Source organism: Motacilla alba, chromosome 2 (assembly GCF_015832195.1).
Source record: "Motacilla alba alba isolate MOTALB_02 chromosome 2, Motacilla_alba_V1.0_pri, whole genome shotgun sequence".
Taxonomy (NCBI): domain Eukaryota; kingdom Metazoa; phylum Chordata; class Aves; order Passeriformes; family Motacillidae; genus Motacilla; species Motacilla alba.
The window spans coordinates 24,134,917-24,154,924 of record NC_052017.1 but is presented as its reverse complement, the minus strand read 5'-3'; the positions used below and the strand labels follow the sequence as shown (position 1 = coordinate 24,154,924).

Genomic DNA, 20,008 nt, shown 5'->3' with positions numbered 1-20,008 from the left:
GATGCTGAGTTGGGAAAGAGACTCATCAAGATCATTGAGTCCAGCTCCCAGCCCTGCACAGGACCACCCCCAAGGGTCACACCAAGCACCTGAGAGCATTGTCCAAACACTTCTTAGACTCTGGCAGCTTTGGTGCTGTGACTGCTTCCCTGGGAAGCCTGTTCAGCCACCCTCTGGGTGAAGAACCTTTTCTGATATCCAGCCTGAACCTCCTGACACAACTTTAGGCCATTGCCTTGTGTCTTGTCATTTGTCACAAGATTAGAGATTGGTACTTCCTTTGCTTAAGGAGCCCCTTCTACTGAGAGTGGATTTAAGTAGCTCAAGTAGAATCTAAATTCCGTTACTCAAGCAAGTCTTCGAGATGGGCTTGGTTTCTTGATGTTGCCAGACCAAAGAAAAGCCGAGTCACTTCCTTTGCTTTCCTGCAGAGCTCTGCTGCAGAGTTCCTGGCAGGGAGAAGTATCTGATGCCTCCGCTGTGGAGTTCTGCTGAGGGCCCCTGAGCTCTGGGCTGGCTTTGGCTACTGGAGCTGGAATTTCATCAGAGCAGGGACAGTGCCATTTAGTGCAGAGCAATTCCTGCATTGCATCTGCCTTAGTTTGTGATACAGTGAACTGCAGCGCAGCTAGAGACAAGCAAAAGAGAGTTTTTACTTAAATGATGCTGATCCCATTACAAAAATAAGCATCCACAGCACTTTTATTTAATGTTTAAATTACTTCATAATTTTACATAACCTGAAAAGAAAATATATTTATCCCACATACAGTAATAGTAAACAAGTGCATTATTTCAAACATTAAAAATAAATCTTTTAACCAAGTCTGTACAACAGATAAATAGAGTTATATCTACAATAGTTATGTTGTGAAGAACAAAACAAAAATTATCCCTCAAGCTCACAGTTCCCTGTTGCTCATAATACTGGCATAGACGAAGGTTATGCTTGCTATCCCCCCCTATGGTGTCCACCTACACTCTTTCCTTCAGTCACTCAAATGTGTTGATCAATGAGGTTAAATTCCCAAGCATTGGAAATAATATGCACACAGAACTTGAAAACCACTGGCAGTCTTAGTAAAACTGCTGGATTTGGGGGAAGTGAATGATTTCTTTTTTGTTTTTTATGATGAATGACTCATTCTTTAAAAGAAACTGTTCTTCACCACACACAAAAAATAAAAATTGAAGTAATTATTTTCATAAATTTGTTTTTCATTCGATCATGGCTGCAAGATTGAATTCAATGTTTTACCTGGGATAAGAACAAAAACATGCATGTGACAGTATATATGGTACAAATTAGGATTCATGTTGTTCGTAATCATACATAATTGCACATATGCTTGGAAAATAATATTGCTCTCATGTTTTTGACTGCTAACAAATAGTCAGAAGAACAATAAAATTAAAAAGCAACTAGAGGTCAAACTATTACTTGAACAAAACCCACAGCCAACCAAGAAATGTCCATAACTTCACTGATTAGTAGAATGTAAACAACAGCTTGCCACTGCCACACTGAAGGACTGTTTCTTTCAATTTTAAGGTTTTTGCTAAAGGAAAAAATTAGTAAGAAAAACTGGGCACTCCTGAAAAGGATGGGAAAAAAAGTTTTCTCCAAACAGCCCAATCTCATTTCAATTGTAATTCTGAGACTCAGCCATCTTCGTGCAACAAAGCTGACCCCTCAATATCTGCTCCTCATGATACCAACAGACTGACTTGCATCCTCTTAAAGGAAAATGTTATTACAGCATAGAATATGGCAGTGGTTCCCTAGTGAGACCTAATTCAAGGTCACCTACAAAACACACGGAGAGGGTCAAAGATCGCTGTTCCCCCAAGATCTGATGGAATGGATATGATGGGATTCCATATGACTGAAAAAGGTTGGAGGGTCTTCCACAAATTTCCCATCTTGAACCGAGTCTCTGAATTTTCATTTGTTTGTTCACTGGGATTGTACACAGAACTACACACAATGAAACAAATGAGTGAAAAAATGATGAAAAAGCAACCAATTTTAGGAAGAAAACCCAAATTCTCGTCACAAAAAAATTTCGTCTCAGAATTCACCCTATTTGCTGAACACATCTTAAATTTCTAAAAAAAACCCTCATAAAGTATTATGTAAACTTGCATATAATCTTCAACCACTGAATTGATGATTATTTTTTACTTCCACATACCAAGGGTTTCATATAACATGTATTACTATTTCCACCCCAAACACTTATTTCTAACCAGCAATTACCACTTGGCTCAGAGCACTGCCCTGGTCCGGCTGCCTCAGCGGCGGTGCCGGCGCTCCCGGCTGTTCTGGGCGCGCTCCTCGCCGTGGAAGCAGCGCGTGCTCCGCGGGGCGGGCGCTGGAACAGCAGGAACAGCGTGGAACAGCAGGAACAGCGCAGCCCCTCGCCCTGGGCTCGCCCGGCGCCGGCTGAATCCTGTGACGTGCCCATGATACTGCTCAACCACTGCACTGCTTCGTGTCTCGTTTCAACAGATATGTAAACAGAAACAGACATCCAGTAGAAAAGACTCGTTTTCACATGCAATTCTGTACAGCGCACTCTCGTTTCTCAGATTATTTGAGAAGGCTATTTCCACACAAAATATGTACATTTCCACTATATACATTTTCCACACGTTTAATTTAAATGTCTTCTTGTACCTCCAGTTGAGCATTTTTGTTCAGGCAGACACAAAGTAAACCCAAAGAAAGTTTCCAAGTTAATGCCTTGACTGATCTTGCATTGCTGAGAAGAAGTGTAGTCCAGAAAAAAATCCAGCTATGCATAGCAACCTTTTCAGCAGGGTTGAGTTATCTTTAGGAACCACAATCTGCGCTAGATCATTAGTGATCTGAGAAATCTCATGTGCCACGCACACAAATATGAAAGTGCTGACAAGAACGTTAAACATTGGATATCCAGGAATGAGCACCAAGATCCCCTTTGTGTCTGCTGCCAGCCAAATATGGTATTGGCAAATGAAGAGCTAAAAGAAAAAAAAAAGTGTTTAGCAGTACTTATAAATGTAAATATTTTTACTTAGCAAACACCACAGAATTTTTACTATGGCATCAACTGACATACTTCTGCTTAAGTTAGAAGCTGTTTTCCACATGTCTTTGCTACAGAACAAAACCATGAGCTTGTTAAATCACACGGGCTTTGCTTGGCCCTTAACCAAATTCAGCTCAGGGGTAGCATTGGATGCATTCCATCAGAGCAGGGAAGAATCTGCCTCTCCCAGTTACTGTCTCTCTGGTGAGTGTCTGAACTGACACACCTGCAAGTAACAGAGAATGCTTCACCTGCTGATGAATGCACAGCTCCCTGAGCTGACCAGCACCTAAAGCCACCAGGAATTGAAAGAGTGAAATGTGATCCTTTAAAAAACCCGCAAAATCCTGCACTCCATATACATTGTATTGTGATGAGTTTCTCCTAGAAATATATTTTAGTAATACAATAAAATGTCACATTTAATATCACCAAACAGCAAATAAAATGGGAAAGAAGAGAATTCCTACTGTTTCAAAATATACACTCAATGGAACAAGGTAACACTTGCATTAAGAAGGGGCTTATTTGTAATGGTACATTTCTTTATTAGTCACAAAAAGCTTTCTAGGACAAACACATTTATAAGTGTTCTTACACTAGTAAGTAAAATTCATGCAAATTCTTCAACTGGCCTAATTTTTTATCTTCCAACCGCATAAACCTCACAGCATACTCCAGCATTTAATCCCCACTCCCTAAAATCAGCCCATCCCCTAAAACATACCCACCCCCTAAGATCAGCCCATCCCCTAAAACATACCCACCCCCTAAGATCACCCCATCCCCTAAAACAGCACAAGAATTAAGCTTGCTACTGTGAGACTGCTATTTCAGCCATGATTTTTAAGTGCAACAAAAGCTACAATGCTAAAAGGGGTCAAACATGATAGCATGGTATTTAGTAAGCCAATAAATGTAGTAAGCTAAAAATTCTTTATGTTATAGTCCAATCTAGACAATACCACCACCTTACATTTCTCAGTTTTAATTCACTGTACTTCTGGTCAGTCCACTTACCTCTAAAGAGATTTTGCCGAACCAGGCGAAGAATGAGCTATACACAGATCGGACATATCCGGGAATGTTCCTGATGAGGATGAAAGCTAAAATCTTTGGGTTTTCAAAAAAAGGTAAAACAAAGAAAGTGACTGTGGATGACAAGCCAAACAAACACATACAAGATGTATCCATTTTCACTGCACTAAGTGAAGTGCATCATGAATTAAAATTTCTTTAAAAGCTAATAAAAATATAAACCAAACAAAAATCCACACAGTTTATACTTAACAAAGTAGGTGTTGAAACTAAAAATATTGTACACAAATGCCTACAGCATAGCAGGTGACATTTACATCTCCTGCAGAATCATGCTTTCTAGGCATGGTCACAAAACATTTCACACCATGCCGGCCTAAAATAAAGGTGGCCACAAATCTGAGTTAACCCTCAATTTTTAAAGAGAGGGTGTCAAGATGGACAAAATATTATTAAAAATTACGTCACTCTTGCTGCCCCTCAAGAGAGAAGGACAAAATAATGAGAAAAGAAACAGGGCACAGAATGAGACAGCTGGGGTATAGTGGGGCAGAGCACACAGCAAGAGGAACAACTAAATTTAAGAAAACCACACGCATGGCTCTGAGGCCCACCTCTTCTCTGCCTGGAAGTGACCACAGGGTACCATAGGTTGCTTCCTACACTAATACCTCCCAAACACTCCTGCTTTTCTACACCCTTCTTCTCTTCCATAGCTTTCCTCTTTTCCACTGCTGTGCAAATAGTCAAAAGTTCAGTTTGGACTTAAATGATGCATATGAAACCTACACTAAGGACATCCAGATAAATCAAAACCACAACCACAGTGTGCAATTTCAGGGCTTAAAGGCAATGAAAAACTGACTAATGTTGTTAAACTCTTTTTCACTTTCAGACATGGGAATGAAGCTCAATATCTGATATTCCATGCAAAACCACAAATATATTTTCAAACAATTTTTTAAAAAGCCCAAATAAGAACAGACTAGATTCCATCACTGTACTCAAAAGGACTAATAATTACCTGCACCACAGAAACAGAAGGATGTAGCTCATTGCACTCTGTCTTGTTTTTACAGCTACTAGCCCAAATAGAGTAGGTCTAAAAGATATTAAAAAATTAGTCTGTGTAGCAATTATACGTACATATAACAATGAAATAAGAGTATGATATTTTGAATTGTTTTAGTATTAGTAGGTTCACTAACATGTGGGACACTAACAGAAAAAAACTGCATAACTTAACCTTTGTGTTTCTCCCAAATTCTTCTTTGTAACTAACGAATACTTAGCTGATGAGTAATTCTTAACACAACTTTTTTATCACAAATAGACAAGCAATCAAGTGTGGAGGTAAGAGCTGTGTTATCTACCATGTTATTTTTATGATCCAATTTTCTTTTAAGCTATGAAATAAACTGAAAGAGTAATGATGTCTTCATCTACATCTCACTGAACAGAAAATACTTCAGTGAGTAGATAGGTAGGGCTGTACAGAAAAACCCAGCTGAAATATCTCCAGATAAACATTTAATTTTTCAAGGTTTGTTAGACAATACTGACTAAACAACAACTTCAGAAAACTTATTTTCAGATATTTACAAACGTGATTATACTAGGTGTTAAAACAAACACTTACCAAAAAGGACACAATTGAAATAAATAATAAAACATTTGAAACCCTGTTGGAGAAAAGAGGATCTCCTTTCCCTTCTGATATCATCTGATGTTTCTGCAATGCCAGATAAATGAAAGCAAACAGCATCCCATGAAAAACCACCTGCAAAAGACAAACAGAATGCAATTAATATTTCATGGCTTCTACAAGTACTTCAGGTATAAACTCTTAATAGAAATGCTACCAGATAAAGTAGTTTTAAAGCTATGTTTCAAAAGGTCCTTTCCCAGATTTACCGAAGAAAATGAAACCAGACTTTCTGGTTTTATGACACGAGATACACTGCATTTTTAACTCAACTCAAAACCTACTAATAAAGAACTAATGCTTCAGAGAGCATTAAAGACAAGACAATTAAATTTCAAGAAGCTTTCAAGTACCTACTATCCCCTCTGCAATCTAGGCCACCACTGAAAAGACTTTCTCTGGGGAAAAACCACAAGTCTCTGGCTTTCTCCCAAACTGGCAGGTGAAAACATTCAAGAAGCAGGACAAGTGCTTCCCTCTCTCACAGACATAATTCTTGAACAGAATGTTTTACAATCTTATGCCAAGTTCTCATCAGCTGGCAACATGAGGCCATTTCAGGCCCACACTGTGCTTGTCCTCTGTACTTATTTTGAGCTCTGCTCTTCAGCAGCACCACCCAAGCCACAGTGCTCACAGAACTGAGCAGCGAGCTGCCAGGCAGGGTGTGCTGCTGCTGGCAGCCCCAGAGTGAAAACGCTCTGCCACCCAGACTGCGCCTCCCTGAGGCCCCAGGGGCACACAGGTGGGACTGATCCCGAGCCCGTTAAGGATAAGTTCGGCACTTAAAAGCTTCCATCTTAGAAACTCCACTCACCTTTGCCAAGAAGGAAAGGAAAAAAGACCAATGTCTCCCTGTTCTATTACCCCACATTGCAGGGTCAATAAGTGCAAGGAAAGCACTTTTCCAGTGGGAAACAATTTAAAAATATGTACAAGAGTAGTCTGGTTTGGGCACCAAGATCCTGGTTTTAATGTTTTAAATGTTACCTTAAAAGAAATATATCCTTAACTGATACAACTTCCAAAAAGTATTATTAAGAAAGCTACCAGAGTAATTTTCCTTGACTTCCAACAGCCTGAAGTGCTACAGGTGTTAAATTTTCAGTCAAATTTTTATGAAAAGACAGATCTAGGATACTTGATATTTCATTTTTTTAAATCCAGAAGCAAATAAATCAACCTCCATATTTTAAGCAAGGCTTTGATAGACATTTGCAGAACTAAAGTGGGTGCAGCTTAGACTTTTATTAAACACTGGGGCAAACTCCTGTTTTTTCTGGAGGGAAGGAAAACAATCCTCCCTCTTCCCACAAATTAAAACATACATTTAAAAGACAAGTAAAAATTTATGCAAATGTTACATACGTAGCGATCCAGCTTCCACCTAAACCACCATTCATAGACATTCCCATTTAGTTCAAAACACTTGGACAATGGCCAAAATGAAAATATCTTCTCAAATGCACCCTGTAAAAGACAAACATGGAAAAAGCATTAACACTGATGTCAACTGTATTTACTAAATTTAAATCAATAACATGTTTAATATTATTCTACCTTTATTTAAGAAAAAAACTTCTTCACATGAGAGAGAGTTTGAGTTTTGCCTCTCTTTAAGGTATTTGCACACCTTCCATTTTGTACTGCTCCTCACAGGGAGAGATCCACTCAGAGGTTGTGATAAGGAATATGCACTCCAAGACTACAGTTCAACAGGCTGAAAACCAGTGAGGGATTAAAACCACACAACCCCCCTGCAGGATCCTGGAAAGACAAACTCTGCCCTGACTTCTGTCAGCTGTACTAACAGCATGCAGGGAGTCACTAATTTAGCCTGAGAACCAATCTTTAGATGTGGCATCAAAGCCAACACTAGGTCTCTAAGGGACACAGAACTTCGTCATCACCACATGCATCCCAATTCGCTGGCAAAACCCAGTAACTCTAAGCACACTAAAAAAACCCCACCCCAAACCCAAAGCATAGGCCCTTGTATTTACTACATTCACAGTAGTACTTTGAAAATATGTCAAACATAACAAACCAATGAGTAAGACACACAGTTGTGAGTTTTTCCAGCACCCAAACCAATTCAAATATGAGAAGAAATAAAAAGGTTCAGGTTTTTTTTCTTCTGTATTTATGATACTGGAGCAAATATACAAGTTATGGGCACATCAAAAAGTAGAGACAGATAATAATATACTCTGAGGTCATGTGGATAAATATAGGGAGGATTTACAAACCTGAGAATATGACAGAAAATATATACATGTCAGTAAGCAAATCAGTTTCAGCAGTAAACCAAAGTGCCACAGGCAGTTCCCTGAGGAAGAAATAAATTAATCATTATACTGTCATTAATTTTTCAACAGCAAACCCCAGGACATATTAAGTAATAACTGCCAATTATTTAGTGTAGCTATGCTTTGTAATAGATCCCTTCATAAATAAATGTTTAAATATTGCCAGCAATATTTTGTCACTATCTACATTTAAATTTTCCTTTAAGCCATTAAAATAAACATTCACAGCAACTAAAAAGCTATTAAGCCTAAACTAAGCCTCATTTCTAAGACAGGGACAACATACATAAAGAAAAGAATTTAGGTGTTCAAACAGAAACACTGTTTTAAAACCTCTACTTTCCCAAACTCTGCACAAGCAGTCCTCATTCTAGGTGAATGCAAATAAATATATACATAAAAATGCCTGCCTTTTGTCATGTGAAATGAGTAAATATTATTAAACTTTGAGATACCAGTTTTACTCCAAAGTTCAACTGCAGGTCATTAAGGACAACTATCCTGTTGAAACAAGCCTGAGAAACTACTCCTCAAAGCTGTCAACTGATACTAAGCTCTACCCAAACCTCAGCATTGCAATGGAGATCATCTCCCCCCTCCTACCATATAAATTGGCAGCTGTAAACAGGATCATAAACAACTGAAAGTTATCATTGAATGATTTTCTATTTTCACACTACAATTCTCTGTTTCCAGAAGAGAAGTGCCTTTGTATGGAGAGAAAAAAAAAAGGAAGATATTTGCCTTTGAGATAGCTTGTAAAACTATTCTTTAAGTGTATTTTTGCAGCATCTGTTCGTGGTATATATTTGGTATATTTCATGGTCATATCTTCAGGCTATAAAATGAGGATATTCCTCCATCAATAGGCAATGAGGATTTAAGGCTCTTAAGGTTTTAGTTCTAATTTAGGCAAATTAAATAATAAGCATTTACCACATGCTTTACAACTTTTTAATGAACTGCAACACATAAACTGGGATTTCACTTCAATTTTTATTTAAAATATTTGTACCATAAGACATACTCCTGATAGCTCACTTAATCTAAGACACTAGGATACAAGCCCCATGTTCTTATTTGGCCAGCTAAAGCAGAATTGGTGCTCAAGCTAGACAGACACCTTGGCAACACAGAATGAGAAAGTCTAAAGACTTCCTGTTCACACTGCACCCTGAGCGCACGATGGACACTGCCCCAGCCCCAGCAAGCACAGACAGTGCAACCTGTGGTTTTCATTTCCATTCAGTAAAATTACAATTCTTGTAAAACACATTCCTGATGATCAAAACCTATTAAAAACCTGTAACCAGAGGCAGAGGCAGAGTTTAGTCATCAGGTGTTATATTTTTCAACTGACCTAATACACCTATGACAAACTGTATTTCTGTGAGCAGCTGTTTAGCATATTTTGACTAACAAAGAGACTGAGATCTACTAATGATGCCATTTCTGTATGATTACCATTGTAATAACATACATGTTTTATAGCAGAAAGAAAAAAAGAAATCTTACCATTTGCTTTCTTCTGGACAATCTGAGGCCATACAGCTAAGGTGGCATAAATGATCATAAACCAGACAGTGACTAATGGCACAAAATAGTAGAATTGGTAAGGTCGGTCCATCACTATGCACAGTACCACAACCAAGAAATTGAGACGAAATAAAACCTGGGGGGTGTCAGAGGAGAGAAGACAGAGGATACGTAAACCAGGAGGCAAAGGTGAGAAAGATGAGGACATGCTCCTTTAGCACTGTACAAAAATATCTATCTGCTTTACATCGAAACACGGATAAAGTAGCACAGGGAACATCAGCAGGGCAATGTAGAACTGCAGGCTGATTATGAGGTTCTGGACCTGTCCTACCCTGACCTGCTTGGGTAGAGATTGTGATGAAAATAAGGTTGACCCTACCTGACTATTTCCCAGGCTGGGGACCAAGTGCTGTAGTTGCTGGATGCTGTCAATGTCTCTCTTTTTTCACCCCCAAAAGCTACCTAGGCTAGCTCATTTAAAGCCAGAGTAATGCCATCACCAGGCTGTAAAAGTACATTTAATAAGCACAATGACCTGAGTTACAGGACAATGTACAACCCAATAGCAATAAAAGATATGCATTAGAAAAAAATCAAAGTACTACAGCATATGCTGCAAAACCTAGGAGGAAAGCCACAAAACCAGGTATGTTGTCCACTGTTGTTATGGTGTGAAAATTATTTTTCTTTATTAATAAATGTAGGCTCCAATACACTGTCTTTGGAAGCCCACCCAGCTCATTACTGACATATTGCTATATACAGTAAATTGCTGCAAATGGAATCTCCATTGCTATTTATTAGAAAATACTTGTCTTGTAATTTCAGAGTGTACATACTTGCATTTTTTACATTGTAAGTATTATTTATATGGTTTGAGTTTGTATTAGATAAACACTACCAATTAAACAGATTACATAGACACAACAGCCATTTTTATTCTTTAAACCTGGGTTAAGTGATTTGATATCACACTATTTAGAGAGTATGGATATATTATCTGACAAATTTATTTATAAAAATAGTAGGCCAATATTCTTACCTGACACACTCTGTGTACACCAAAGTCACCTTTTATCCAAAAATATGAGAAGTGCCCATAACCTGTTTGAAACAGATACGCAGCAACCAGAACTCGAATGTGCATGTACACAGGCAAAAACTGTTGAGAAAAATAAATTATGTTTTATAAATGTCCATGTAAATATTTTTGGCTTTCCTTTTGTTCCCTCTCTTTTAAGCTATTTCTGCATGGCAGTAAATCAGATTTAACTAAGGAAAGAAACACTTTGATACATTGCCCTGTTTCTTACTAAGCTTTTTTGGTGTCCTAACATCTGATGTTAAAATCAATTGTTTCTATTTATTGCTCTACACTTGCCATATTCTATTACTAGCTATGAGAGGCTTAAGAAGAGCTCTTTGAAAGCTCACCTTCAACAGTTTCAAGTTGCTAGCAATTCAAAATACATTAATGTAATATTCTACACAGAGGAAACACTTTTTTTACTGGTCAAATAACGTATATAATGTTTTTATCAGTCAAATCTGCACTAAGAGAGAGAAAAACTAACTGTGCTAATGCCATGTTTAAAACTACAGAAACAATGGCATTATTTATTTATTCCATTTAGTTCTAATGCCCATTTACACTAATTTTTTTGAAATACCATACCCAAATGGCATTCCCCCTAAAAGCAAAAGAAATTCAAATCACTTACAGTGCTTGCTCCAGAGATATGATAAATCAAAATAACAAGTTGCATCCAGCCCTTCCATTCATCAGTCTGTTCTCTATTTAAGACTTTAGTCTAATGCAAAACAAAACAAGAGTGTTGCTATTCCAAAAAGAACAAGGAACATCTACAAAATGAGGAGAAAAAGTTCAAACAATAAACCACTTTATGGGTAAATGGGTCTCTCTCAATTTAAAAACTGTAAAAGTCTTGTCTAGTGGGCAGAGATTTAACATGATTTAAATTCTCTTTTCTGAGCTCTGATCAATGCCAGTTTGAAAGAGCGAGAATGACTGAAGTGGTGACATCCATATGGCTTCAAAAAGCCTTTGCATCTAATTCTATGCAAACATTATACTGCTTGAGACAGCATTTTTTGCAGGTGAGTTATACTGACTTTGAAAAATTAACCTTGAATACTTAGAAATTGGTTATTTTACACACAAATTGGGAAACAATATTTTAAGCGGGATGTCAAGGTGATTATTACCTCTTTGGTATTTTCAGTATAAAATACCCCCAAAACCAAGATATAGACGATTGGTATGAAGAAAGATGAATGTGTGTAAAATTTATTTTCCTTCATGAAAAGATTTGCTCTGTCACACAGATAAAAATAGGTCATGATTAGACCAAGTTTGCAAAAGCAGTGTAAGAGCATCTCTAAAGTAGAAACATTAGGTGTGCTGATGGCAGGTTTCTTCTCCTCTCCACTTTCCAAATCAGTGCACGATTTGTTCTTCCGATAATTATTCCGATGAATTAAGCTGATAATTAAATATCCAAAAATGGACAAAGTAAAGAAACAGAAAGCTATCTTCTGTATCAGAGTGAGAGGAGGCTGAGGCTGGCAGCAAGAGCCATCAATGGGCTTCATTATTTTATTGCAGTAGACATTCATAAGAATCATTGCATTCTGTAAAAAAAATAAGCAGTTTTGGTAATTAATTTCTAATAAGAAAGTTAACATTTCCATCAAAAGAAATTTTCTTCTGCATCATGCGCTGACATCAGACATGCAATTCTCCCTTATCATTACAAAAATAAAATCTTCCAGTCCCACCATATACCCAGTTGCATCTAACAGTCCAGTCAAAACACTTCTTCCAAACAAAAAATACTTGAACTTCTAGAGGTAAGCAAAAATGGCTAATCTTAGAACAGGAGGGTTCTCTCTACTGGCTGCATTATTTCTGTAAATGAGAAACAGCTCACAAACTTGGGTTCTAAAGAGGCACAGTAATGCAAGTCTCTAAAACATGACAGTGAGACTGAAACATGTGGTAAGATGACATTTAGTTCATCCAATACTTTAAAGCAACTTAAACCTGCAAAGGAATGGAACCAAAAGTGACATAATGGAAGAGCTCTTTCACAAAAAGGGCAGACTCACAGGGGCTCACTGCAGTCATATACATACTGGTTAGTAAAAGAGAAGAAATAAAGTCAGAGGTACTCCATACAACCAGGGAGCTCTATACTGTGTGTTTGTTAGCTTCATGCTCCTTACCAAACCAAATTTTCTGGGCACATAGGGGGAAATTTAAGACTTACTTCTCAGCACTGCTTTACAGGTCATCACCACCTTAACTCATTCATACACATGAAAGCATGAAGTTTGCACTCAGGATCTAAAAGATCTAGTGGATTAACAGCTATTTAAAAATAGTTATGCACTAATGTGTTTGCAATTATGTTATTTAAATGCCATAAAACTGACTGCACTCCCACCCACTGGAATTTTCTGAACAAAATTCCCCGATGAATGCAGTCCTCATTACATGCATACTGTTTGCAGTTTCAGAACATTCACTTCAGATCTTGTTTTACTATTAATACTTTTAATGTTGACCAGTGTTAAAAACACTTACTGTATCTCTGCTTGATTCAGGGAGATGCAGGCCATCTGCAGACTTCATGATAGTTTCTTGTGCTATCAATTTTGATACACTGAACACTTTAACTTTGGCTTTGGAATTTCGGGAGCTGCTGTTCAGAATACGAAGAGCTGCTTCATTATAAGCATCTATTTTCTCATTAGTGATCATTTTCCGACTTTCACTCAGCATATCTTCATAAACAGGATCTGAATTTCAAAGGACAAAGGATGAACACATCAATCTTATACTTATCAACAAGTTTCCTTAGCTCAAGTCGCACAGGCTACTTTCATTTAGGAGGTCACAATTGTTTAATTGTACAGAAAAAATGTACAACAAGGAATAAATGACTGTTACAGTTACCAGAGCTGTTTATTGCTGAATGTTCTTATCACCATTCCCTATTAATGCATGTGTAGTTTGTAGGTTAGAAAGCTCTGGCCAAACATGAATTCTTGTTTAATTTCTCTGAACCCAGGAAAAGCAGATAATGTCAAAGTGCAGAGCTGCTTATGCTTTTTCTCAGCAATGGAATCACCCAAGAAAAGACTCCAAAGAAAAAATGGCAGAAGACAGGCAGCAGAATAGACATATGAAAAAAAAACAACCAAACTTTCTCAAACTCTCTTTTGTTGTGTGGAAAAAAAACAGTTCCTCACCTCTCATAGGTCATAAACACATTCCATTTGCTCCTGTTGATTTCAGTTTAACTTATGGCAGAATCTCAGTTTTACAGAAAAAAGGTCCACATAATTGCCTACAAGATTCCGAAATTATGTAAAGCTTAAAAGAAAGTGATATGGGGTTCTAGACCAAAAGGTCATCCAGATGTCTTTAAGCTCCTGTGAAAAGCTCCTGCTGTGATACACTCTGTGAGATGCAGATTGATTTACTTCTGGTTTAAATAAACATGGTTTTGAAAGGTCTGGGAGATGGATTTCTTGATTCAGATTTACCTCTAGAACCATCTTTGATAGGAACTTGGATGTGACCCTTGTACAGCTGGGTATATTGCTAACAGGCTCAGAATCTGCCTATGTTTGTAACTAAGGAGATGACAATCTAAAATGGTGTGTCCTGTGGCAGAGAAACCAGAAGAACATTCTACCTATGAGCTCATTGCTCGGTTTCAGGGAAATATTTTCATTTTACTGAAGAAAAGCAAAACAATGAAAGCTTGGTGCCATAATAAAAATCTCACTAACTCATTGTGAGCCATGATTTCTCATCACAGTGTAGAGAAACAAGTTTCATTCTAGGGACTTAAATTTTCTATATTCTCAAGAGCGTGTCTATTCATTCTGGACACACACAGAGGATGCACTTGTTCAACTTCTTCTATTTTTAATATAAACTGAAAATTCAGTTGAACAAAAACCACAGGAATACTGCTGTTACATGCACCTGTGCTCTTGAGTCCCAGTACCTCTGTATGGAGCATAGCACAGGGAGGATAGACCTGGCAATGTTGAGTCTGAGAGTAAGCTAACAAAGAATTAAGAGTTCATAAGGAAAAAGCTTTTCCTGCTAGAGCCTTGAATCTCTATCAGTAGTAGCAGCTATTTAGGTATCAGCTTAGTTACAATTGCAAGAAAGGAGAAACTGAAGCTCAACCAACACCTTTTTCAATCTGCAAGTAAGCAGTACGGATTAAGTTTTCCATATCCTACAACATAATGATTCAACAGAGAGTGAGGTTTAAAATTGTTACCTACTGTTCGTTACTTTACCTTGTAAGACCCAGTAAACATCACTACTTATTGCTAATTTTTCCAAAAGAGGTGCAATTGAAGTGATATTGATTTTATATTGTGCAAGAGCTTCGTTGCTGCCATTGTGAATCTTGATAGACCACTGGAGAAAAAAAGAAATAAATTCAGAACATGCGTGTCTGAGGACTCTTAATTAATTGATTCCCTTGCTCCATTTGTAGCTATTTCTCATTATGTCAATACAGCTAGATTTCTTCAGTTTTCTATTCAAAAGTCCTAAAAAAAACTCTTTTGGACCAAGCAGCTGTCCAGACAGATAACTACATTCAATCACATCATCCAAATAACATTCAACTTATGTGTATATTTGACTTTTCATAAATTAAATGACACAAGATGTTTTAATTCAAAGTCTCCTGGCTTTATTGAACAATGAAGCAGCAAAGCCACTCTTGTTATCGAAAAATCTTGGCCAGTTCAATCAATTCCCCTCTAGACTGACTACAGCAGGAGATGCATGTAAACAAAACTTGATGGTGGTATCAAGTTCCATTATTTCCTTCTGTTTTGCAGATATCCACAAAGGGGAAAAACCCCAAAAACCAAACAAGAGGCATTTTAATTCCTGGCTTAATCTTCTATAGGAAATCCCTGGGAGAATGCTACAGCCACTCACTAATTCCTCCTAACTTTTGAAAATTATTTCCCACACTGTATGTAAAATGGAGGCAGCTTTTTTTTAAAGTGTTACTGTATCTCTACTGACCTCGTAAAAACTAAAAAAAACAAAACCATAACAATTAGCCTAAATGTAGCAAACCCTGTTTATCTCTAAATAGCCCCATAAAAATTTCATCGTAAGACAAGTACTCTGATTAATGCACTTTCTGAAAATATTATTCAATATAAATGAATACTTTGTGAAGCCAAATAACATACAGCTGCTCTGAGAACTCACACTGGAAAAAAGAAGCAGTTTCTCCCAGCAGCTAAATACTTAATTTGAAACACCAACAGTATTTAACGGAGAGTTAAATGCATGTTCCATACAACAGGAAGTGAGGAATTAAGAAGCAGAGCATGGTAGTGACATTCTCAGAGAAGCTCCTTTTCCCAAAATAAGAAAGCAACTGACTTTTGTATGAGCTGGAGCTCCTCCAGCTTATAGGACTTCTATTTATAAACTGTTATGCAGTTGCCATCTTAAGACAGACATGTCCAGGCTGAAGTAGCATGACCAACCCAAGAGCTAAGGTAAAGATATAGGTAAATTTCAAAATTTACCTATAAGGTAAAGTCCAAGAGCACACACCAGTTTAATCTAGTGGCAGGTTACCACACCAGTGTCAGCTATGGAGAGGTTGCTGATATGTCTGATATTTGAAGCTTTTACTTTTTTGGAAGCCCCTTAAAATAGAAGATGTTTATCTTTGTTCAACTCTAGGTATCACAGTAAATGTTTTGTATAAATATACTAGTGTTAAAAAGAGCAGAGTCTCCCCTGCATATTGTTAGTTTCTATCTCCTGCTGTCCACAAAAGGCAACAAGCTAGGGCTAATGTATACATACAAGTGAAGGGAATTATTTAGCTAAGTGTCCTGCAGTTTTGCAACCTTACCTTCTGCATGCCAGAACATTATCCATATATAATGGCATTTTCTATATGTAATACTATGACTCATACTAGTAATAAATGCCACAGTCTCAGACTGAGAAATTATATTCTAGGCTTACTACAATTCCTAAAGCTCAAATATTTATGTGGATCCTACAGAGGAAGGGAACTTAGGGGTTCACCTTAAGGAAAAGGAGAATTTTTGATGCCTCAGGAAATGTGTGGAGGGCTACATACACACATGACCTCCTCTTAAAAGTGAGGGAGTTTGTCCTTAGATGGACATGCCCACAAGTTTCCAGATTGGTAGAGTGCCTCAACTGTCTCTAAAACAAACTGTTTTTGAAGGATTTTGTTTTAAATGCAACACATTTTCCCACCTTTACATTTGAGCTCCTATGAAAATAAATTAGCTAATTCTTTCCAAATTCCAATTCCCAAATATTTGGAAGTAAGGGACATTAAATGTGGAAATAATGAGATGAGCGTTTGTTTGATTCAACTTTGTTACTAGAACAGACTAATTAAGGGGGCCTGCTGAATTCCATCCCTGGAAGTTTTAAAGAATTGGTTGACTCTTGCCAAGTGCAACATAGGTAGAAATATCCTGCCTGGTGGCAAACTGATGGGTCAGGACGCCTCTTCTGGTACTTGTCAGTCCTGTTTTCTGTAATGCTGCAATGCATATCAGTGGTGGAATCTTCCAGTGCAACAAGATTCAAGAACTCAAACCTCTTTAGTTGTTGAATTATCCATGTAAAATTATGATTTTTACCTATGTGTATATATATACATATATTAAAAAAATATATGTGATGAAAGAGACCATCCCAAATTGGACCATGTTCAAAGGCAGAATTTTGTGACTGAAAAAGGTGTTACTAAAAATCAGTTAGTATGCAAATACTTTAACTTTTAAAATGAATAATCTGCTTTTAACTAAATCCATTTTATTAGCTAGGTTAAAGCAAATTAATGGTTATTAACCAGTATTGCTGACAAAAAGCAAGTACTGTACATCACACAGGTATTATAAAGCATACCTGGTATTTTAAAACTACTTTTTTTACCAGCAAATTCACTGAGAATAGATATTTTACTCTAAACTGTGTTTAACAACTTGATCATGTAACCAACTTGAGAACATTAAAAGTTATCCTACAAGAGCTTCCTCCTTCAATAAAATCCCCTATATATATATAACTTACCGTGGCAGCTCCTACTACAATTATATGAGGTTTTGCCACAGAACCCTAAGAAACAAACAAAAAAAAGGAATTAGTTTTAAAATATTCCTTAATTATATTAAGACTCGTATCTTCATTAACTGTAACTCACTTGCCCATCAGCTAATGGCTACAAAAGAGTAGATTGCAGATATATTGCAGAGAACATACACCTGATATATGCAAGATACATAATAGAATTCATATAATAGAATCTACAAAAGCATGAAGTATCAATAAACACCTATAATCCTGATCAACTGAGCAGCATAAGCTCTCTTTAAAAGCTATTTAAACGTCTTCTCCTGAGGTCAAGTAAACCTTAGATCACACTATTGAACTTTTTATCTCAGTCTCAGCATTGCCAAACATCTGTTAAAGCTGTTGCATTGACCATTGTCACCCCAGAGGCGTGTGACATTTCTGTGTAGGACAAAGACAAGGGCCAGTGTACTCGAACAAAAGAGCACAAGGAAACAAACAATCCTAAGCACCTCAGTACCAGTTTTATCCCAGCACCGCAAGGAAAACCAGCAGCTCTCAATTTTCGTAGAAACCACAGAGAAAGAAAACCAAATAATAACTTCAGCTATCCTGATAGAAAGTGTTGTGCAAGAATGATCAACAGGATAGCAAAATAATCACTGTGAGCTACTATTAAATAACTCCAGGCTATTGAAAGTTCAACAAAGGAAGAAACAAGAAAAAATTAGCTGCCAATCTGTAAATGTATTACTTGTCATCAGAGTTACATACAGAATAACATGACAGCCTGCAACACAACTGAAACACATAAAATAATTAGCGTGGTAATTGAGGGAGATATTGAAAACAAATAAAATCAAAGAATACTTGACTTTGCAAATTACCTTTGCCCTTCACTCTGAAATGCTCAAATTAACATATATACAAAATCATAGAATATCTCAAGTTGAAATGGACCCATAAGGATCAGAATATTTGGTCACATTAAAGTGGAATCATTGCAGCCACAGACGAAGTAAAATGCCAAACCAGACTGAAATTCTTTTAGCTCTTAATAAAATTAATTAACTTGCTCCTATGAAGTAGGGTTTTCTAGTTTGCTTAGGAGTTTTTAAGGTCCAAGTGATATCATCCTTGGAAGACCAGGAGATACCCAGATACACATAAAGCAGTAAATGTTCCCCTTTCACCACTCTGAAGTCAAATTATAGATCTCATAAAACAAACCTCAGTCCAAGATTTGATACGTTGCTTCATAGACCCATTAACTTCTGGATACCACAGAAAATCCTGTAAAAAAAAGGCAGAGTTACTCTGCAAGCTTAAAAGAGACAATCAGTAGACTAAAACCAAAAAAATGCAAAAAACCAAATTAATTGCCATCAATTCAATTCTAAAGAAAAAACGTTTGGCTCAGAGTGTAACTTCCTTTTAATTAGCATGAAAAGCCTGATATCTTACTCCAGCATGGAAAACAGAAAGCAAAGAAAAAAAAGAGGAGACGAAGCCAACAAATCTACAAAACTTTTCCTTCATAAAAAAATAAATTTTTACTTGTAGTTCAGGAGTCAGAATTTCACCAAGAAGGTATTTTTTTAATGTTTTCCAAATGAGATGTCCTTGGGTTTCTACTGCCATCAGGGATAAATCCACATAAGGTCACATCTATAACTTATTAGAACTTGCTTTTTGCTCAGTTTTCCACAGTCTTACCAGTGGATTTTTGTTTTGTTTTGTTTCAAAGTTTAAAATAACTGATAGCATGAAATCATAATTTTCAAACAAAATGAAAACCTAACAATTCTTTTAGATGCCAGGAGCAGTGCTCAGCTTTCATCTGAAAAGACAGTCTAGGCTAGTGCTTTTATGTCTCTCAGGGAAAGCCACGACTTACCAGCATTCAGTCACTCCTCAGGACAGCACTATTGAATAGTCTAAAAATACACATTGAAGGGAAATGGCAGGGACTACACATGCAGAAACTATTGTGAGGAAACTTTGTAACAGAGTGCTGAAACACTATCAGCAGAGGAAATCTCTATCTTCCACTCCTCTGGACTGTTACATTTTGGTAGTTCACTTGAGGACTGTCAATTCATTATTTGGCTATATTCATTATTATTGGAACCTGTGAACAATCATGCAGGCCTCTACAGTGGCTGAAGGACAGAAGAGTTACTGTGATGAC

At 37.1% G+C, this 20,008-nt stretch overlaps 1 protein-coding gene across 1 annotated transcript in view; it reads right to left on the bottom strand.

Moving 5' to 3' along the window:
• Nucleotides 1-684: 684 nt before the first annotated feature.
• CASD1 (CAS1 domain containing 1) overlaps nucleotides 685-20,008 on the bottom strand; it is a 28,510-nt gene continuing 9,186 nt past the window's right edge. Inside the window, exons 5-18 of the mRNA XM_038126753.1 lie at nucleotides 19,048-19,110; nucleotides 17,818-17,862; nucleotides 15,012-15,135; nucleotides 13,273-13,487; nucleotides 11,892-12,317; nucleotides 11,387-11,476; nucleotides 10,708-10,827; nucleotides 9,642-9,798; nucleotides 8,067-8,146; nucleotides 7,186-7,287; nucleotides 5,752-5,892; nucleotides 5,137-5,214; nucleotides 4,095-4,187; nucleotides 685-3,006 (exon numbers count right to left, since the gene is read on the bottom strand). Coding sequence (XP_037982681.1) covers nucleotides 2,740-3,006; nucleotides 4,095-4,187; nucleotides 5,137-5,214; nucleotides 5,752-5,892; nucleotides 7,186-7,287; nucleotides 8,067-8,146; nucleotides 9,642-9,798; nucleotides 10,708-10,827; nucleotides 11,387-11,476; nucleotides 11,892-12,317; nucleotides 13,273-13,487; nucleotides 15,012-15,135; nucleotides 17,818-17,862; nucleotides 19,048-19,110 — 2,001 coding nt within the window. The 3' untranslated portion in view covers nucleotides 685-2,739. The remainder of the gene's footprint in view (nucleotides 3,007-4,094; nucleotides 4,188-5,136; nucleotides 5,215-5,751; nucleotides 5,893-7,185; nucleotides 7,288-8,066; nucleotides 8,147-9,641; nucleotides 9,799-10,707; nucleotides 10,828-11,386; nucleotides 11,477-11,891; nucleotides 12,318-13,272; nucleotides 13,488-15,011; nucleotides 15,136-17,817; nucleotides 17,863-19,047; nucleotides 19,111-20,008) is intronic.